A 23,384-nucleotide genomic window follows, 5' to 3' on the forward strand; every position below is an offset into this window, starting at 1 on the left:
TGAGATTTCCCAGCTTCAGAATTTCTAGGTGGAATTAGATTATCATGTACTATTTTGCTGCTTTAATGACCTAAAGAACAAAGTTAAAATTCTGAATTTTTATTCAAATCTATATCTGTCCCATAAGGAATCAGCTTCCTCAGACTGCTTTAATATATATAATGTGTGTGTGTGTGTACACACAAAAAAAATATATAATAATTCAGAAATTATTCTATCAGTGTAGGTTAAAAACAGCTACACTGAGGTGGCAAATTTGGAAGGTTTAAGGATACAGACATTTACCAGGAATAAGGCAATTTAGAAGCACTAAAGAGTCTGGGTGGACTTTTGTGATTTGGCTTCGTGGTATCCCATATTCACTCTAATATCACACCTGCCTATCTGCCTTGCTCTTAGGCCACATAGTTTGGATTTGGCCAATCTTACCACTGCAGAAGTTAATATAGCAGGCCTAGAGAAGGCCATCCTTGGAAAATCATGCTTCCAAGGTTGGCATCTGGGAATTTCAAGGGAAAGTTTCCAACCATCACTTAATAAGTGATCTCTGTACACAAGCTGTTCCTACAAACAATATGGTTTATGCTAAACACCTGTTTTCTTTCTAGGAGTTGAGAAATTCTGATGTATTCAGGGAGAGGAAGCCTATGTGAATAAGCTCCAAGAAAAACCTTGGGCAATGAGTCTCAAACTTTGTTGGTAACAAAGCAAAAGACACTAGTAAAAGTTACATAGGTCTACTAAGGAGCACAAGAAGGAAGTTAAAAAAAAAAAACGAGTGAAGATGCATTCAACAATATTATTACAGAATGACTAAGGTGTATTAAGACTAATACTAAGGGCGTGAGGAAGGAGCAAGGGGAAGCTCATCAAGTGCTGCGTGCATGTCTGTTTCTACCACTCTGAACTACATTGTGATATGAGCCTACATGTGCCAATAAAAGTGTAGTTTTAAAAAATGCTGAAAGTAAAAAAACATTGATACAATACTATAAAGCAAATAATTATGTGCTTAAGAGAAAAACAATATTTAAGATCAAACAAAAAGACTAATAATAAGCTGTTTATATCTGGATATACCTTAAATAATTACCTCAAGTAAGGTAGTTAAATTCTCACTTCGTTAATACAAGTTTTTAAATATCTATGGTCAACACTTTCATTAACATATAGTGAGTGACCTTTTATTTATTTGGATATTACTACTGGGACACAAAACTTTTCCAAGCTTAACAGGAATAGTTCCTTAGTGCAAAAAGAAAAAAAGGAAGAAAGAAAGAAGGAAAAGAAAGAAAGAAAGAAAGAAAGAAAGAAAGAAAGAAAGAAAGAAAGATAAAACTGCCACTGCTTTTTAAAAATTCAATTGGCAGAGCAGTGAATCGCTCTGAACTCTGATTAATTTCATAATGCTATAGAGAGTTCATTAGACTAAGGCAAAATTGCCAAATATGTAATCTCTATGCCTTCTATGGATCATATTCACTCATTAAATCAATAACAGATGGAGACTTTCTACTATATCCTATCACTGTTCTACACATCACAATTCCCAATTTTTGAGAACTTCTCCCTTGATCCCTAAATTCTAGTTCCCTCAACCTATATTTTTGTTCCCTAAAGTAAAAAAAACAAACACTGAACTCCCCAAATCCTTATCCAAGACTGAAGGACATACTCCTCCAGCTGCTGGGAAGATTACCACAGACTGTAAGCTTACTCCAGGAACTGTGCAGCTGCTTTGCCAAGGCCCAACTTCAGAGCTGCTGGAAGGTAGATTAGGTTGAGGTTTTGTAATTGAACTACAGCTTAACTTCTGTTGCACCAAACCCTGCTTCCACTGCTTCCCCTGATAGGTTTGGGTCCTCAGATCACTCTCAAATCAACTTTACGATCACGAATCTCTATCCCAACCAGCTTGCCAGGGAACCCAGAGTGTAACAGCAATACACACATATTCTTCAGTCCCACTTATCTAAAACTCCATAATGGAGCTGAACATTCCACTTACTGCTGGTCACCTCAGCAGACAGACCCTTCAAAGGAACATTTCCTAAGTATATTTCATCTGAGGGGTATGTGGGGAAAACAGTTCTATGACAGTACTTACTAGTGACCAACTTTAATAAAGCCATATCCTTCATAGACTTACAAACATTAAAGCTAGGTATGGTGGCATACACTTGTAATCTCAGTACTTGGGAGGCTGAGACAGGAGCATTGCAGGTTTGTCGCCAGCCTTTTAGCTACTTAGTGAGGTCCTCTGTAACTTGGTGAGACCCTATTTCAAAATAAAGAATAAAAAAAAAAGGGGTGGGGGGTGTAGTTCAGAGGTACAATGAATGCCCCTAGGTTCAATTCTCAGTACCACCACCAAAAAAAGAAAGAAAGAAAGAAAGAAAGAGATGTAAAGATATAGCATTTCCAAAAAAGGGGAGGGGAAAAAAAAGAAAACCATTTGGGATCACAAAGCCTTTTCTCTTGCCTTAAATCAGAACATTAGGCGCCGGGCATGGTGTCGCATGCTTGTAATCCCCGTAATTCCAAATAAAATATAAAATAGGTCTGGGAGTGTAACCTGGAGGTAGAAGGGTTCCATCCCTAGTACTACCAAAAAAATAAATTAAAAAAATCAGAACATTGCCGGGCGTGGTGGCGCACGCTTGTAATCCCCGCGCTTTGGAGGCAGAGACAGGAGGATCGCGCAGGTTCGAAGCCAGCCGCGTGCGCTGGCTTAGGAGACCCTGTTTCCAAATAAAAATGTAAAAATAGGTCTGGGAGTGTAGCCCGGAGGTAGAAGGGCTTCCAGGAACCCCAGTACCACCAAAAAAAAAAAAAAAAAAAAAAAAAAAAATCAGAACATTATTTAGCCAGGCATGGTGACAGACATCTGTAATCCCAATATTTGGGAAACTGAGGTAGGAAGTTCTCAAGTTCAAGCACAGTCTTGGTAATGTAGTGAGACTTTCAGCAACCTATCAAGTCTTTATTTCAAAATAAAAATATACAACAAAGGGCTGGGGTGTGCAGCTCAGAAGTAGAATGATCTTGGGTTCAGTACCCAGTATCACACACACATACACACCCCAACAACAACAACAACAACAAACAGAACACAATTATAACAAGTTATGAAAAACAAGTAAAGGCCGGGCGTGGTGGCGCATGCTTCTCATCCCCGCGCTTGGGAGGCGGAGACAGGAGAATCAGGCAGGTTCGAAGCGAGCCACGCTGGCTTAAGAGACCCTGTTTCCAAATAACAATATAAAATAGGTCTGGGAGTGTAACCCGGAGGTAGAAGGGTTTCTAGGAACCCCAGTACCAACAGAAAAAAACAGTAAGGAAGTTCCTGGTAAAGTGAAGATATCAATAAATTAGACAAAAATAACAAAAACAAAACATAAAAGTTCCCAAAGTGGCTTTAATTATCTTAATTTTCCTTTCAATTTATAAGTGCTATCACAAATTATAAAGAAACTAGATTAGTGGGAATTTTTTATTATGAAGATACAGATCTAGGAACAGAATGATAATTATGTACTAGCTTATAGTTCTTGTAAAAATAATGATATGTGCAAAATTAGTAGAAAATGAAAATCTGAACATGTTAAGCAACTTCTCCTGCATCTTAGTTAGTTTTGATCACTTGCAGAATAATCAGGCATATTTGGGTGAAGAGAGTATTTAATTATCTTCTTCTTCCTACTAATGTAGTATGTCCCTCACAGCTTGGAGTAATCTTTAAGAATCATCTGAAGCTTCTGGCTCAGCATGATGTTCCCTCTGGCTTTCAGTCTGCCGCTAAAGAATGCCTGAAAAAAGAGAGGGAAACAGAGTGCCAACTATTACCATATTATATTTTTTCTTTTTAAAAAGACGACTGTTCAGACTGAATGCAATTAATAACTCTAGACAACAAAGGCTACTTTTATCAAGTGTGACAGTTTAATTATTATGGCTAGTATTCATATTTTTAGATAGCTAATAAAAAAGAATCCTGTATATTTCAGAAAATCATAAAATAATTTATCTGAATGAACAGGCCTGGGGGTCTGTTTCAACCTATGTTTATGACTTTACTCTGTTCTTACATGTTCTTACATTTAGCAATGTAAATTTGAGACCATATAAATAAGAGACTATACTGTATTCCTAATAATAAAAATATTCAACTTAGAACTTTAAAGAGATTGAAGATGTTTATTACATTTTAATGAACTAGAAAGTCATGTTATGACAAAATAAGATAGTATAGCACAGCAGTGAATAGACTGTGGCTATAGCATCAGAGCACCTGATTAAAATACAGGGTCTGTCACTTATTACCAAGGTGAACTTGGGAAAATCACTTGACCCCTCTGGGCTCCAGTCTCCTTATCTACAGTCACGGCAATAGTACCTAAGTAACAAAACACTGTCCTGTGATTTAAGTGAAATAATATGTAAGGTACTTAGCTTAGTGTTTATATGTGGTAAGACTATTAAAAGCTCCTCATTATTACCAAGCAAGAGGCTGGCATGTTAAAAGACCAAAAAAGTTCCTATACCACTCTGTATCTGACCTGATTAAAAAACTTGTGTAAGTTACTTGCATTCTCCCTTGGTGTAAATCCCTACCAATGAAATAAAAATAATAAATCATAGTTTTTATAGCTCACTAATAAAAATATATAAAGTAGAAAAAGACACTCCTAGATTTTTGGCAAGCCAAAAAACAAAACAAAAAAATGTAATAACTAAACATACTTAGCATTATAAAGTAACTCCATAAATAAAATCCCACTTAAGAATGACAACCATCAACTCAAGGTGGGTTCGCAGGAGCATTCTCATCCCATCTAACAGATGAGATAACTGAATTTCAAAGAGCTTTAATGACCTCTTCAAGGTCACAGAGCGAGCACCTGTTGTTGAGCACAACACCTCCCACCTATCAGTCAGCAGCAACTTTATCTCAGAAACAAATTTTTTATCAACTGAACAAAAAGCAAAAAATTTTTTTTTGCTCCAGAAATGATAAGGGAGAAGTCAAGGTGCTAGGCATTCAAACAGGAGATAGGGATTTCACAATTAAAATCACTTTCCCATGGAAACAATGATCCGCTGCTGTTTCAGGGAAGAAGTCAGTGCTGAGACCAAGGTTCCAAGTACTAACGTCTGAGAGAAAGTTACCATCTAAATATGAACATCTAGTATGTGAAGTTAGTAGACCAACATTTGATGGTTATTAATGAGCAAAATAATTGTGTGCATAAAACTTTTTTCTTTTTTCTTAAACTAGATTTCTAGACAAAAAATTACTAAACCATAACATTTCTTAAGGTTGACTATGTTTCCGTATCACCAGCTTCTAAACAGTATCACAATACACCAAATATCACAGTAAATTCTCAGGAGCACTATTGACTATTTGTTTTGAGTCATAAAGAATCCAACAGTTCAAATAATGCTATGAATGTATACAAAATTACCAATTCCAACCTCAAAGACATGCAGAGGACAGTGAGGAAGTGGGGGACCAGGTGGGAAAAGCAACAAGAAATTTTCTGACACTCTGTACCCCAATATGAAGTAAAATTACAACGCACCAAATTAATACATTTTTAGGGAAATACAGTCACACTGGTTGAATACAACACAAAACTACTCTTATTTGGATTTAGCTATAAAATATATAGAATTTTTAGTTATTTATTTTCACCTAGAAATGCCATGCAGGGCGTGGTGGCGCACACTTGTAATCCCTGCTCTGGGAGGCGGAAACAGGAGGATAGTGCTGGTTCGAAGCCAGCCTCTCTGGCTTAAGAGACCCTGTTTCCAAATAAAAAATATAAAAATAGGTCTGGGAGTGTAGCCCAGAGGTAGAAGGACTTCCAGGAACCCCAGTACCACCAAAAAAAAAGATAGAAATGCCATGCGAAAAGAACTGGAACTGTAAGTTCCACAAAAGAAAAATGTAGGGGAACTTTGGCCACCAAGCTTTCCAGAAATATGCTATTTTGAAGTGTCTTCCATATTTTCCTCTTGTAGTTTCAGAGTGTCAGGTTATATATATACACACACACACATATATATATACATATATATATACACATATATACATATATATACACACACACACACACACACACACACACACACACACACACACACACACAGATCTACTTTGGTTAGGTTTTGGTCTTTCTGCATGTGGATATCCAGTTTCCCAGCACCGTTTGTTGAAGAGGCCGTTCTTTCCTCAATGTATGCTTTTGACACCTCTGTTGGGAATTGGTTGGCTGTGTGTAGTCATTTCTGGGTTCCCTGATCTATTTCAATGACCTGTGTGGCCATTGTGGCTGCATGGCTCTGTATGGTGTCCTGAAGTCAGGTATTGTGATGCTGCTGACTTTGCTCTTTTTGCTCAAGACTGCAGTAGCTATTTAGGGTCTTTTGGGCCCATAATAATTTTAGGATTATTTTTCTAGCATTTTGACAGTGATTATGTTCAACTTTTAGACGGCTTTAAATAATACCACTATTTTATTTTTTATTTTTTGTGGTATGGGAATGGAACCCAGGGGCATTCTACCATTGAGCTATACCTCCAGCCCTATTTTTTATTTTTTTATTTTGAAACAGAGTCTCACTGAATAACAAAGGGCCTCCCTAAGTAGTAGCTGAGGCTGTCCTCGAACTACAATTCTCTTGTCTCAGCCTCCCAAATGCTAGGATTACAAGCGTGTGCCACCACACCCAGCTTAATACTACCATTTTAATATTAAGTCTACCAATTCATAATCACAGGTCTTTCCATTATTTTGTGTCTTCTTCAATATCTTTCATTAGTGCTTTATAATTTTCTTTATAGAGTTCTTTCAATTTCTTAGTTTATTCCTAGGCATTTTATTTTGTGTGTATATGGCTAGTGTAAATGGAATTGATTCTCAGCTTTCTTTCTTAGCAAAGTCATTAGTGTTGTATAGAAAAGCTATTGATTTTTATATGTTTATTCTGTATCCTGGTACTTTACTAAATTTATATATCAGTTCTAATAGTCTTTTGATTGAATCTTTAGGTGTTTCTATATCTAGAATCATATGAAGCCAGATATGATGGTGCATACCTATAATCATAGTACTTGGGAGGCTGAGACAGGAGGAACACAGGTTCAAGAAGAGCCTCTGCAACTTAGCAAGACCCTATTTAAACATTAAAAATTAAAAAAGGCAGGGCTGGAGTGTAGCTCAGAGGCAGAATGCCTCTGGATCCAATAGAACAAAAAAAATCATATCAATCACTGATATAATTTGACTTCCTCCTTTCCAATTTATATGCCTATTTCTTTCTTCTTTTGCCTAATTGCTCTGGATAAAATTTCTAGTACTCTACTGAGGAAGAACAGTCAAAGCAGACACCTTTGTCTTATTCCTGATCTTAGAGAAAATGTTTTTTTCTCCCTCCATTCTGTATGATATTGGCAATGTGTTTGTCACATATAGCGTTATTGAGCTATGATGGTTCAGTATCCAATTTTTTTGGAGTTATTTGTGTGTGTGTGTGTGTGTGTGAGGGAATGTTGAATTATATCAAATGCTTTTTCTGCATATATTAATATGATCATGATTTTTACATTCTGTTCTATTGGCATGATGTATTATATTTATTGACTTAAATATAATGAACCATCCACGCATTATCCCTGGAATGAAACCAACTTGTGGTGAACAACCTCTTGAATGTGCTATTAAATTCAAAATTTTAGTATTTTGTTGAGAATTTTTACTTCTATGTTCATATTGATTTATAGTTTTCTCTCTCTGTGTGTGTGTGTGTGTGTGTGTGTGTGTGTGTCCTCATTAGGTTCAGGCAACAGGAGAATGCTAGCTTCATAGACTGAGTTTGAAAAGGTTTCCTCTCTTTCAGTCCAATGGAATAGTTTGAGAAACCATCATATTAGTTTTTTAAAAGACTGGTAAAATTTAAAAGTGAAGCCATCTGATTCTGGGCTTTTCTTTGTTGGGAGATGTGTGTGTGTGTGTGTGTGTGTGTATTGTAATGGGGATTGAACCTAGAGGCATTCTACCTCTGAGCTATGCCCTCAGCCCTATTCATCCCTAAAACCCACACAAAAAAAATTATTTTGAAATAGGGTCTCACTATGCTGATGAGTCTCACTACTTGCTGAGGCCCTCAAACCTGTGATCCTCCTGCCTCAGCCTCCCAAGTACTAGAATTACAGGTGTGTGCCACCATATTCACCTGTTGGAAGATTTTTTTATTATTGATTTAATCTCATTACTTGTTATGGTCTACTCAGGATTTCTATATCCTGAGTTCAATGTGGGTAGGCCAATTATGTCTATAAATTTGTCCATTTCTTCTACTTTTTCCACTTTGTTAGCACATAGTTTTTCAAAATAATTCTACTAAGTATTATTATTAAATCCTTTGAGTTTCTATGCTATTAGTTATAATGTCTCCTTTTTCACCTCTGATTTTATTTACTTACTGGGTCTTCTCACTCTGTTTTGTCCACTGTTTGGGGGTTTTGGTTGTTGTTAGTCTAGCTAAAGGTTGATCAATTTTGCTCATCTTTTCAAAGAACTAACCATTTACTGATCCTTTTTATTACTCTTTTAGACTGCTTCTTTGCTGATCTTTGTTATTTTTTCTTCAAGTAAATTTGGGTTTGGTTTTTTCTTACTTTTCTAGGATCTCAAGATGCATCAAGGAGAGAAAACAGAATGCTGGTAGAATATAACAGGAAGGAACTACTTTGGATAAAATGAAACCAGCCATACAAAGAGAAATTCTATAAAAGAATTTACTCCTTTACGCTGAAGGAGTAAAAGTTGATGGGAGGAAGACAAAGTAACTAAATTAGTACTATAGGTGATAAGACAATTTGGGTGGAATGAAGCCAGGAAGATGAGCAAGAAAATCATTACAGATGACTTGTTAAAAGATAGTCTGGATTTTATCCAAATGCAAAAGGAAATCTTGAAGGTTTTTATCAGTAGAATGCCCTATGGTCTCATTTGTAGCTTTAAAGATTACTCTGGCTGGGTGTGGTAGCACATGCCTATAATCCCAGTACTTGGGAGGCTGAGACAGGAGGGTTAGCCTCAGCAAGTAGAAAGACTCTCAGCAACCTGGCAAGACTATTTCAAAAACAAAAAACAAAAAGGCCTCAGGGTGTAGCTCAGAGGCAGATTGTCCTAGGTTCAATCTTTAGTATCATAAAATCATATATACATACATACATACATACATACATACATACATACATTATTCTGGCTCTTGTATGTAAACAAATTAAATCCCTAGTACCACAAAATAAAGAAGTAAACAGACAAACAAACTCTGGCTCTTGTGTGTAAATAGATTGAATGGGCAAGGTAAAGATAAAACTATAAGAAGACCAGTCAAGATGCCAGAGCAGCAGTAAACCAGGTGAGAGGTTATGAAGGCTTGGCTCATGATGAAACCTAGGTCTTCTCTTCATCACTAGAGATAAAAAGAAAATTAATTCAAGATGTTTTTTAGAAAGATTAAGAATAAGTAAGGATGAAAAGGATACAGAGGTATCAAAGAATCTAACAACCCTTATATTTCTAAATTTATTAATTTGGTGTCACTTAGTAGGAAAAGACTAGAGAAAGAAACTAAGCACACGATCTACACTGAATATAATTTAAGATGCCAGTGGGATTTCTCATCAGAGAGGTCAACTAGAGAGTTAGTTATATCCTATGGAGCTGAGAGAAGACTAACTAAAACAAATCAGTGAGATTAAATATCATAAGATGAATGAACCTTTTAAGGGAACCAGTGTTAACAATAAAGATTCTGGTTAAATACCAAAATGTAATCGCTGGGGGTAGAAGATGACACCCAAGGAGACTGGGGTCAACCAGAGGTTGAAAGTAAGAGAGGAGAATGTGCTGTCAATGAAAGCCAAGGAATGAGCCGGGCATAGTGGCACTGACCTGTAATCTCAGTACTTGGGAAGCTGAGACAGGAGGATTGTAGGTTTGCAGCATATGGCACACATAGCTTCTCAGTAGGGAAACTTCCTTCAATGTAATATAAAGGAAGAAAAGAAGAAGGGTATAGATGTTGATAGATGAGGTGATGAGAAGGTGAAATTTTCATCTGAAAACTTTATTTTTTCAATAAAGAAAGGCCATGGGCTAAAAACCGAAGAGAGGCAAGTGTGGAAATTGTAAGAAGACAAGTATGAAAGTCATCTCAGCGTAAAGAAATGGAAGTTTACCATTAAGCCACAGTTAGATGGCTATCCTGTATTTAGAGACCATTTGAGGCATGTGATCAAAACTCAAAGGAATTGTCATTTATCTGGTTATATCACTTTCCTCCTGCTATGTTCATCTATTCCGGTATAGATGCAAAGATGGCAGAATGTAGGATTAAAACATGGTGGAGTCTTCCAGGCAATCAGGAAAGATACAAGAAAAGTTGAAGGTATTTTCAAGGGAGATGTGAGGACAGAACATGGTTATATATGCTAAACAGATAGTGAAGGACTGAAGGAAGCTGACAGCTAAAAGGTAATGGTATCAACTGAGACATTTAATTGTCTCAGAGATATTTAACTGCAGAAGTTAAAAATAACAGAAGAAGTTAATAAAACTAGAGGTAATGGGTTATAAAATAGTAATGTTTTGAAATAGATACTGAAAGCTGTACATACATGCTGGGACTAATTAGGAACCAAAGTGATGTGGAATGAAGTAAAAGATAACTGGAAGGAGATCAAGGAGCTAAGAGGCTATTATGTTAGGGAAGTAACTTTTAAAAATTTTGAAGAAAGCCATTAAGGTTGACTACAGTTGATGGCAGAGAGACTGTACACTAGGCAACAAGGTCTTTGACAGTGATGATAGATAACATTATGGTGGGGGGGATAAAGGAATAGAGTCAAGTGAGTTTAGAAAAACTCTGATATCAACTTTTCTAAGAATTATCATTATGAATAATAAATACATAGGTTTTGCTTTTGCTTTTTTGCATTTAATTCTATTCACTATACTGACTTAGGTACATGGAATAACATAAAGCACAATTTCCTATATAGTTATATATCTGTCCTACTCCCATTAACTAATCCACTTACCACTAACTAATCCACTTACCACAGAAGGTATGCTATTCTTAGCAATTACATATATTTTTTTCTTAATCACACTTAATCTTTATATGTAATCTTAAATATAACATATTTAGATAGAACTCTTGGTTACCTATTCTACCCTACAGTTACAACTCTACTTAGCAGCCAGAAAAGCTTTTAAAAACAATATAGTAGCTCACTGATTTCCTATCACATATAGAAGATCTAAACTTCTTGCCAAAACCTGAAGGTCCTCTATATCTCCCATCTCACATCTTGCCACTTTCCCACTGCTCACTTCACTAACCTTACTGTTGTGTCTTATCATAAGCCAAGTTATTTCTGCTTCAGGCTTTTAAACTAGTTGTTTCTCTGACCTAGTGGCTCATTTCTTTACTACGTTCATACTTTGTTCAAGTTTTTATCAGGCCTTTTTGGACATTACCTAAAATAGTCCATCTGCCTTGTTACATTCTAACCCAAAGGTTGGCAAACTAAGGCCTGAGGTACAGATCTAGTCTGCTATTTGTTTTTGTAAATAAACTTTTATTACAACAGAGTCACACCAAAATTTTTCCATATTAATACTACAATGGCAGGACTGAATAGCTTCAATAGACATCATCTTTCCCTGAAGCCTAAAATAGTTACTGTGTGATCCTTTAAAGAAAGTTTCCTGATCCTGCTTTCACCCATTATTCTAACTTATTTTTCCTTACACCTGAAATTGTACTTCTTTTCCTTTAGTGCTTTAGAACTAAGCTCTACATGGTAGGGGCACTGCCTTGTTCACTGATAACCAGAACTTCAATCAAAATAGGTTAGATTAAGTAAATTCTTAGGAAGAAATTATCAGAAGACTCCTTTGTGCCAAGCACTATACTAAGCTCTTCATTTATATTACTGGACTTAGTTCTCAAAGAAAACCTTTCTTAGAACCAGCACAATTATTATACTCATTTTATAAATAAGAAAATTGAGGTATGAAGATGAAGTGACAAAGCCAAAATTCAAAATTAGATTACATATGATGCTGAAAAACATATTTTAAAAACTTATACTTCACAGGTTTTTTTAAATTGGTCTTTATGTCAAGGAAAATAGTATATTTCCTCATTTATTTAAATTACTTTTCTTGTACAGTTGTATAAGTTTTTGTTTCTTCAAATAAGCACTATACTTTGCTCATGAGGGTAGTCACTGGGATTTTGTACTGTAGGCTACTTATAAACAAAACTGATTTTGCTGCTAAGGGTAAAAAATATTTCTTAATAATAACTGTGCATTCAATTATATGTTTGAAACCCATTATTCTAAGAAGAAATCAGCTGATTCTCTTGGGATTTCTAGCTAGTGAATCAAATTGAAAATAACAAGTATTTCTTCACTATTTAAGCTACTTTAATTTTGTGTTTGTGAATGGCAAAAGTTTCAGAGTATTAGTTAATAATGTTCAAAGAAGGTACTCTGCCTTAACCATAATTTTCCATTGAAATTCCTTTAAAAGTTTCACCTTAAGTAAAACATTAGCTCTTAGGAATATCCTATTTCTAGTTTTCATTGAATTCTTAATCTTATACATGTTAAACACACCTAATCAAAAATGCTCTAAAACCCAAAACTTTTTGAGCTGTAGGTCTTCATTCAAAAATTTCCAGATTTGAGCCAGGCATGGTGGCGCATGCTTGTAATCCCCGCGTTTGGGAGGTGGAGACAAGGAGGATTGTGCAGATTAGAAGCCAGCCATGCTGGCTTAAGAGACCCTGTTTCCAAATAAAAATATAAAATAGGTCTGGGAGTGTACCAGAGGTAGAAGGGCTTCCAGAAACCCAAGTACCACCAAAACCAAAAATATTCCAGATTTGGGGGTTTGGGAATGAAGCCCAGTGGTAGAACTCTTGCCTAGCATGTATGAGGCTCTAGAGTGAATCCCCAGTACCTACCCCCTACACACACGCGCGCACACAAACACGCACACACACACACTTTCAAATTTTGGAGTATATTTGATTAGGGATGCTCAAGTACTGAAATTTATGAAAATCCTCTAAAACCTAAGAAAGTATGAAATCTGAAAGATTTCTGGTACCAAGCATTTCAAATAAGGGCTATTAAACCTGTCTGTCAAAAATCAGTACTCACTTTTGTGTAGTACCTACTAATATTTTATGGTTCTTCAACTCTGAACTAATGAAATAGATCAAAGAGCCCTGTGTGGGTTTTATATTTTTTCACTACATGATAAATAGGAATTTCACCTCAAAGCCCAATTTTAAAAAATTTAATCCACTGAAACTCTACTTAAAAAATATGACTTGTCAAACAGAACATTGGTACCAACTGTGTCTTCAATTTAGAAGAAATCTTATTTATCAGAATTTTTAAGTCAGCTTAAAAACTGCAATTATCAAAGAGAAATGAATGAGTCAATGAAATTTTGAGAACATTACCTTCTGAGGGTCAAGCTTGCCCAGGACTACCTCCATGAAATCTTCATCTGAAATTATGATGGTTGTATCAGCAGATCCTTTTGCAGGGCCTTCATATACTTTTCCAGATGCATTTTTTAAGTCAATGGCTAGAAAAAAACAGGAAAAAAACCAATGTATATCACATTTTTCTTCATAATATGAGGGTTCAATAAACTAACCAAAACGCAGATGATTTTTATAGTTTCTGATGTGTAGCAAAACTATTATTCAAAATTGACAGAGAAACAAAAGTGTTTCAACATAAACAGAATTTCAAAAAAATTCATGAGTTCAAAAGCAACACTAGAGAAAATACTTAAAGAAATAAACCATAAAGAGGAAAAAAGAAGCAGACTTCAGAACCAGAGAAGAGAGGAAGGTGATTAGTGGGGCGTCCAAGTAAAGCAGAAAGAACAGACTACCAAACAGAAGACAGAACACAAAATGACAGAAAACAAAATCATATTTCAATAATAACTCAACATCAAAGGGCTTAACTCACCCATCAAAAGACATAGACTGGCAATGTGGATTAAAAAACATAATCCAAATATATGCTGTTTGCAAGAAACTCACCTTACAGCAAAAGACATTCACAGACTGAAAGTGAAAGGATGGGAAAAAATATACCATGCTATTGGAGACCAAAATAGGGCAGGGCTAGCAACCCTGATATCCAACAAAAGAGACTTTAAACTAAAATACATCAGAAGAGACAAAAGAGGGCACTTCCTTTTATTAAAAGGAACAGTACACCAAGACGATATAACGATAGTAAATGTTTATGCCCCAAATGTGAATGTAACTACATTTGTAAAATAAACCCTTCTGGACATCAGATCTCAAATAGACCCAAATACAATAATTCTGAATGACTTTAACACACCTCTTACATCACTAAATCAATCTTCAAGGCAAAAGATGAGTAAGATGCTTTCGAACTGAAGAAAACTATAAACCAAATGGACCTAATAGACATATACAGAATATTTCAAACAGAAATTACAGAATACACATTCTTCTTAGCAGCCCATGGAACCTTCAAAATAGATCACATCCTAGGACACAAAGAAAGCACCAGCAAATTCAAAAGATGTAATATAATTCCTTGCATCTTTTCAGACCATAATGGAATGAAAATAGAAATCAACCACAGGAAACTCAAAAGAAATGATTCAAATACATGGAGATTGAATGATACACTATTGAATGATGAATGGGTAAGAGCAAAAATTAGGAGAGAAATTTAAAAATTTATGGAAACAAGTGAAAACAGAAACACAACTTACCAAAATCTAAGGGGCACTATGAAGGCAGTATTAAGAGGAAAGTTTATAGCATTGAGTGCCCACATAAGAAGGACAGAGAATCACCAAGTAAAGAATCTAATGAAACAACTCAAGGACCTAGAAAGACTGCAACAGTCTAATCCGAAAGCCAGGAGAAGGCAGGAAATTATTAAAATCAGAGCAGAAATAAATGAAATAGAGAACAAAAAAATTCAAAGCATCAACAAAACAAAAAGCTGGTTCATTGAAAAGATTAATAGAATTGATAAGCCACTGGCCAACCTAACCAAAAGAGAGAATCAACTCAATTTATTAAAATCAGAAATGAAAAAGGAGACATCACCACAGATAGTAGAGAAATTCAAGGGATTATCAGAAACTATTTTAAAAATTTATACTCCAACAGACTAGAAAACATAGAAGAAATTGATAGATTTCTAAGCACAGTTAACCTACCTAAACTGAACCAAGAGAGTACATAGCAAGCCTAAACCAACCAATAACAAACAAAGAAATAGAAATGGCAACAAAAATTCTTCCATCAAAGAAAAGCCCAGGCCCTGATGGGTTTCCAGCTGAATTCTACAAAACCTTCAGTGAAGAACTAATACCAATACTTCATAACTTGTTCCAGGAAATTGAAAGAGATGGAACTCTCCCAAACCCCTTCTATGAGATCTATGAGACCAGTATCACATTAATCCTCAAACCAAATAAAGATACCTCAAAAAAGGAAAACTACAGACCAATATCCTTAATAAACATAGATGCAAAAATTCTAAACAAAATACTAGCTATAGACATTCAAAACCATATCAAGAAAATAGTACACCATGACCAAGTTGGTTTCATCCCAGAAAAACAAGGCTGGTTCAACATATGCAAATCAATACATATCATTCAAGACATAAATAGAACTGAGAACAAAAACCACATCATCATAGCAATAAATGCTGAAAAAGCATGAACAAAAATCGAACACCCATTTATGTTAAAAAAAAAACACTGCAAAAATTCGAATAGAAGGAACATACTTCAACATCATTAAGGCAATATACAACAAACCCAAAGCCAACATTATATTGAATGGGGAAAAACTGCAAGAATTTCCCCTAAAATCAGGAACAATACAAGGATGCCCACTATCACCACTCCTTTTCAATATAGTCTCAGAGACTCTTGCCACAGCAATAAGATGAGAGGACATCAAAGGAATTCAAATAGGAAGAGAGGAATTAAAATTATCCTTATTTGCAGATGATATGATCATTTATCTAGAAGACCCAAAGAACTCAACCAAAAGACTTCTGGAGCTGATTAACAAATTCAGTAAAGTTGCAGGATACAAAATCAACCTAAAGAAATCAGTGGCTTTTCTTTATGCCAAGAATGAATCCACAATGAAAGAAATAAAGAGAACAATTCCATTCACCATAACCTCAAAAACCATAAAATACCTAGGAATAAACCTAACCAAAGACATAAAAGACCTCTACAACAAAAACTATAAAACATTAAAGAAAGAAATTGAAGAAGACCTTGGAAGATGGAAAGATCTCCTATGCTCATGGATAGGCAGAATAAATATCATCAAAATGGCCATTCTGTCAAAAGTGATCTATAAATTCAATGCAATTCCCATGAAAATACCAACAGCATTCTTCATAGACTTAGAAAAATCAGTTATGAATTTTATATGGAGAAAGAAAAGACCCAGAATAGCCAAAGTAATTATCAGCAATAAGAACCATGCATGAGGCATCACAATCCCAGACTTCAAATTATACTGTAGATCAATAGTAATAAAAACAGCATGGTATTGGCACAATAACAGGCATACTAACCAGTGAAACAGAATAGAAGATACAGAAACAAATCCACACACCTACAGTCAATTAATCTTTGACAAAGGACCCAAACTCATACACTGGAGAAAGGACAGCCTTTTCAACAAATGGTGCTGAGAGAACTGCCTATCCATTTGTAGAAAGATGGAACTACACCCTTACCTCTCACCATGCACGGGAATCATGGATCAAAGACTTAGAAATTAGACCAGAGACTATTAAGTTATTAGAGGAGGGCATAGGTTCAACACTACAACATATAGGCACAGGCAGTAACTTTCTCAACAAGACCTCCAAAGCACAGGAAATGAAAGCAAGAATTAACACGTGGGATGGCATCAAACTAAAGTTTCTGCTCATCAAAGTAAACCTAAAGAGAAAGCCTACAGAATGGAAGAAGATCTTTAACAGCCACCACTCTGATAGGGGGCTAATGTCCAGAATATACAAAGAGCTCAAAAGACTCTACACTAACAAAACAAACAACCCAATCAAGAAATCGGCAACTGAACTGAATAGACACTTCACAACAGAAAAAATACAAATGACCAATAGATACATGAAAAGATGTTCTACAGCATTAGCCATCAGGGAGATGCAAATCAAAACTATGCTGAGATTCCATCTAATCCCAGTCAGATTGGCAAGCATAAAGAAATCAAATAACAACAAATGCTGGTAAGGATGTGGGGAAAGAGGAACTCTTTTACACTGTTGGTGGGAGTGCAAAGTAGTTCAGCCACTATGGAGATCTGTGTGGAGATCCCTTAGAAAACTGAGAAGAGATCCACCATAAGATCCAGCTATACCACTCCTGGGTATTTTTCCAAAGGTGTTGAAATCAGAGAACTACAGTAACATATGCATACCTATGTTCATAGCAGCACAATTCGTAATAGCCAAAATATAGAACCAACCCAGGTCTCCATCAACAGATAAATGGATTTCAAAATTAAGGGAAATACACATAATGGAATTATATTCAGCTATAAAGAAGAACAAAATCATAGCATTCGCAAGAAGATGGAAAGTCCTTGAGAATATTATGTTCAGTGAGATCAGCCAAGCACAGAAAGAGACGGGACATGTTTTCTCTAATATGCTCAAACTAGGGAGAATTGGGGATACTACAGGGACTCCAGATAAGGGAAGGGAAATCTCAGCAAAGTTTGAATTGAAGGTTAGGAGAGGTAGAGGGCTGAACTTGATTAATGGAGGGACTACATCTAAACATGTGTAAAAGAATGAATATAGCATGGATACCCTGAACACTCATTGTTGGGGGGGGGATGGGGTGGGGAGAGGGCACCAAGCACAGTTTAAGTGTATACCAAGCACAGTTTAAATGTATACCACAGGAGTGAAAGAGAAGGGATGGAGAGGCAGTTTCAGAGGAAGAGCTTCTTCAAATGCAAACCTCTAACATGCAACCGACTTAGCATCCATGATTTTCATTCTGCACAAGTAATCCTGAAGATAGATAGAAAGATAGATAGATAGATAGATAGATAGATAGATAGATAGTAGATAGATATCTCTCAGGAGTAAAACTGGACCACACAATCTTTAATGCTGGAGTGAAGGAATAAGTCTCAGTTGTTATTAACAGTTGTTAGCTGTCCACTCACTCAGGCTTTCCCATATGCTACCCACAACCAAGCTCTTTTACATGATCAAACTTTTCTTTATGTAAAGTGAATAATAATATTGGTAAAAGAAATGAAGGCTTCTTGGCAAGAAGACAAAAATTTGAGGTAAAGGAGTGAAATGTCCTATTCCCCAGTGGCTCTGGTCATGGTCTACAACATGGGTTATACAGGAGAAACATCTGTCATGATCACCTTGAATTTACAGGCACCTGTAAATTCAGTGCTAATCCTGCAGAAACGAAGAAACTGATTTCATTTACTTTTAGTGGTACAATTTAATTTACATGTTTTATGGAGATTTTAGGCCTATATTTATATAATCATTAATGCTTTGAGAGAGCTAATAAAAATTTCAGTTAGACTTTACAGCTTTTACTGGGCAGGGGACTGAGGTAATAGATTAGAATGTGGCACTTGGAAACTTACAGCTTTCTAGCGGTCTTGGAGTATATATCATACAAATCAAAGTAAAATACTATAGGAGAAAAGAGGAGCTTTGTTGTGCTTATGCCTCCTGCACTGAGGATTACAAGGCAAACACATCTTGTCTTTTCTTTGTATTTTATATACTTCCTGAAAGGAAAGTACTTAGGAACTACTTGTTAAGTGGATGACTGGAAAAGCACACAGAAGATAAGACTTCTACCAATATTAATAATGATGAGAAGACTCAGATTAAGAATTAATTTTAAAAAAAAAAGAAAACTTCAATACTACTACTATGTTATTCCTGGCCAAAAAAAAATCATGAACTAAATCTAATCATGAATAAACATCAAATAAATACAAACTAAGGAACATTCTATAAAATGACTGACCTCCACTCTTCAAATATGTCAAGATAAAGAAAAACAAATACAGAGTAACACATCTAGACTAAAGCACAGACAGAGGAATTCATTGTGATTAAAGCAGACTGAACAAAATACAATATATGATTCCAACTTGCTCTTATTAATTCTTTTTCCCCATTCTTTTCTATCATTTTTAGTATTTTTACTTTACTATACTTTGGTTACGAAGGACTTTAATGACACATTTGCAGAAATATTAATAAAGTATGTAGGTTAGAAAATAGTAGTATATCAATGTTAATTTCCTGATGTTGGTAATCACTCTGTGAATAGATAATCAGTCTGAAAATGTCTTTGTTCTTAGGAAATACTACTACAAAAGCGATTATTATCTTTAGGATATCCTGTCTGCATGTTACTCGAAAAAAATGTATAATAAAAAACTGTAAGCCAGGCGTGGTGGTGCACTCTTGTAATCTCCGTGCTTGGGAGGCGGAGACAGGAGGATTGCGCAGTTTGAAGCCAGCCTCGCTGTTTCCAAATAAAAAATATAATAAATAGGCCTGGGAGTGTAGCCCGGAGGTAGAAGGGTTTCCAGGAACCCCAGTATCACCAAAAAACAACAACAAAAAAAAAGATTTAGTTTATATCCTAGCTGAGAAACCTGACAGAGTGATATGGTTTGATTGCTAGATGAGCACTAAACCAGGAACTCATTGGTCCTGATGATTAATTGAAAAAATGAATGCATTCTGATCTCAACACTTTATCAGTCCCCATATCTCTACACATTCTTCTGTATTGCAGCAAACTTCCAAGAGTCAAAACTTATGACCTTTAACAGTCAAGAAACATCTTCATCCAGCCACAGTAATATAGTACACAATGTAGATGCCTAGACTTAGTGTGGCTATAAGACGGAGCTCTACATAATTAATTATAGTACATCTTTAATTCAACTCGCTTTATCACTCACCAAATAACATTCAAGCAAAAAAGCACAGTATTTGTGTAATCTTGCTATCTAAATGTAAATTTGCTTACATTCCTATTATGGGAAAGACTGCAAACATGTAAAAGAAAACAATTTAAATTTAGGAGGAAAACAACCAAATTGCTCAATACTGCCTAGCTTAAACCTATCATCCTAGAAAACAAAACAGAGTTTTATTCACAAATACTGCATCTTTAGCATATAAGATGCTAATCTCAAAAGACACAACTAACTATAACTCCTCCACAGTCAAAACCAACACTGTCCTAGAATTGTCCTAATTCTTTCTAGGCCTAGGCCAATTTGATCTGAAAAGACTGTTCCAAATAAACTTTCCCAAAAAACACATAATTTCTTCCCAGAGATGATCACTGTCATCACTGTTGTGTGGATAGCAGGATGGAGAAGATTGAGGAAGTTGGGCAGGATCCAACATTCAGGCTCAAAACCTCTGGGTTCCTGGACTTGCTCAAGGTCAGCCACCTATGCAATAATCCAGTGACATCTGAGCCCATCCACAGTGCACTGAGAGGCTTAGTACCATCCTCTGTGTCCAGTTTCTGGTCTGCCATGGTGTGATCAAGGTTGGGACAATTTAAAATACAAATCATTTAGTAATTAAGAATTTAAAAAGTCATTTTTAAAACAGCTTGAGGAAGGAATAAAAAGATATTCCCTAAGAGAAAGTCTTCAATTATCTATTTCAAGTCATTAAGCACAAAATGCAACACAGAAATGTCAAAATGAAATGAACTTCTAAGATACTATAAGGCAAAGGACTTAGTTTCTGCGGCTGACAAATACTGCGATTTAGCTAAGTAAAAAAAAAAAAAAGGCCTTGGGAAACAACAAGAACTAAAGATAGTTAAACAGTTGAAAATCAAATTAAATTAATAGTTGGGCAGGCAACTCAAGCAAAGGGTGAATCTTTTCAGAGAAAACCTTAAGTTTTCTGCAATGAATAAGATTTGATTATCCCCAATTTTTCAGTAAAAACATAAAGGAGAAAAAAACTTTTCCTACGTTAACTAGAGGTAATTTTTAAAATGTAAGCATGTTTTCTAACATAGACTGTAAAGAAAGTTTCACCAAAATAAGAAGAAAAATCTTAGTTGGTTATTAAAAATATACTGCAGAAATTACCTGGTTTACTAGAGCAAATCACTTGCATGCTTTAAAATTCCTATAGGATTTTACTCTGCCAACTTTCAGACACACAATTCTAGCACCCTGCCCATTCTTGTAGATCTCTTTCTTCTCCTTCCCCAATATCTTCAATAATCTTATGCTTTATAGTTCAATTTCTAATATACTTTCATCCACAGGAAAAAAGTTGAGTTCCATCATGACTGAACAGAAAGAAGAAAGTATATATAGATGCCATTCATGTATATACTATCAATCTATGAAGTTATTTTTAAAAATTGGGCACTTTGAAATTTGGAGAAATAGATATTACATTTTTTTCCCACCTCTTTCTTCCTTCCATTCTTTCTTTCTCTGCAGATTGAACCCAGGGGCATTCTACTTTGAGTTACACCCAGCCTCCCACCTTTTTCATTTTTTACTTTGAAATAGAGTCTTGCTAAGTTGCTAAGGCTAGCCAATTGTCCCAACTTATCTCTTATCTGAACTAACTTCTATCTTCCAAAAGAACAATAAACAAAAGATTAACTGAGGGCACCAGGATTATACATTATTACTTTCTTCTTTACACCATTACAAACCAAGTTTTATATGCTGCCTAAGGGAAATAGCAAATATTGTATTAAAATGAAAATATTTTATAAGGAACAAAAACTAACTGAATGAAACTTTAGGATGTTTTCTAAGTAACATAAAATTATATCAAGAAGTTTCAGTTGATTTAGACATGTTTTTATTTATTTTTTTGGTCCAAGTGAGTATGGTGATTCTTTAGTTGTAATAAATAACAAAACAATGTGATTTTAAAGGAAATTAAATCACATATAAATGGGTACCTTTAAACAGTTATCTTAGAATAAAATAATGAAAATTATAATATACTAACATCTGTTCAAGTAAAAACCCAAACATATATATTGTTTTCCTGAAAATATAGATCTGAGATACATTACCTACATGGTGCAGAAATGATAAGTGAAAAGATGGTTCACTTCATCAGCTACAGGGCTTTCAGAACACAGCCTACAGCCCTTGCTTTCAGATACCAACACAGTGTATTACATTTCATATACTAGCTTACTGTTCGCAGAGAAGGATTACAACCAGACTTGAGTTGATCATAAATGGTTAGATGGTCCTAACGTAAAAGCCAGTCACAGCACTCTATGAGGAGTCCCACAACATTTCAGGAGCTTTTAGCCAATCTAAACTACCTAGAATCCCACTGGTCCTTGGAGCTAAAAAAACATTCGGGATATTTCTTTTCCTATATTTAGTGGGCAGATTAAGAAGACCAGAGCTTCTTCACTATCAGTGATAAAAATCCTGTCCCAGGTACAAAAGCATGAGAAATTAAAGTTTCAATGAACATTCATTGGGACACCATATTTTTCCAATTCTAGAAGTTAGAATACTGTAAAAACATAAAAGCAAGGAAACACAGCACAACTTGGACAGATTTTTTTTCTTTATTCTTTTTATCAGTTGATAAACTTGGTACTAGGCTCTTTTTGGACCGCCACACTAGTGAAAGAAAATGTAACTGCTTTCTTTCTGCAGCAAGTTGTCTGGTGCTAATAGATCATTTCCCTAGACAAATAAAAATTTTATTATGATCTGCATGTGTCTAGAAAATAATTCTAATTTTAAACGGGTAAAAAGAAGTTTTAAAAATGTCAAATAAAATGACTTAAAATACTTCATTTGACATGATGTTGAAGAATAAAGAAGTATACAGATAATATGACTGTGTGAAATATACTAGCCCATTGGTATTGATTCAAGAAGCCTCCTTGAATATCAAAATACAAGGATGCTCAAGTCTCATATAAAAATGATGTCTATTTGCATATAGCCTATGCACAAACTCACATATACTTTAAATCATCTCTATATTACTTAAAACATTGAATATAATGTAGACAGTTATTATACTGTATTGTTTAGAATATAATGATAAAAAAACATCTATACATGTTCAGTACATATGCAACAATCATAGGCCTAACTACATTTTCGATCTGTGGTTGACTGAATCCTTGGGTGTAGAACCCATGTATATGGAATGCCAATTGTAT

At 35.2% G+C, this 23,384-nt stretch overlaps 1 protein-coding gene across 5 annotated transcripts in view; it reads right to left on the reverse strand.

Moving 5' to 3' along the window:
- Nucleotides 1-3,719: 3,719 nt before the first annotated feature.
- The window catches only part of HSD17B4 (hydroxysteroid 17-beta dehydrogenase 4), a gene marked incomplete at both ends in the record, with an annotated part of 112,039 nt that continues 92,374 nt past the window's right edge, over nucleotides 3,720-23,384 (reverse strand). For all 5 annotated transcript variants that reach the window (XM_080698319.1, XM_080698316.1, XM_080698315.1 and 2 more), the window contains 2 exons: nucleotides 3,720-3,809; nucleotides 13,567-13,694. In XM_080698319.1, coding sequence (XP_080554445.1) covers nucleotides 3,720-3,809; nucleotides 13,567-13,694 — 218 coding nt within the window. The remainder of the gene's footprint in view (nucleotides 3,810-13,566; nucleotides 13,695-23,384) is intronic.

Source organism: Muscardinus avellanarius, assembly GCF_963383645.1.
Source record: "Muscardinus avellanarius genome assembly, chromosome: 7".
In the NCBI taxonomy this organism is placed as follows: domain Eukaryota; kingdom Metazoa; phylum Chordata; class Mammalia; order Rodentia; family Gliridae; genus Muscardinus; species Muscardinus avellanarius.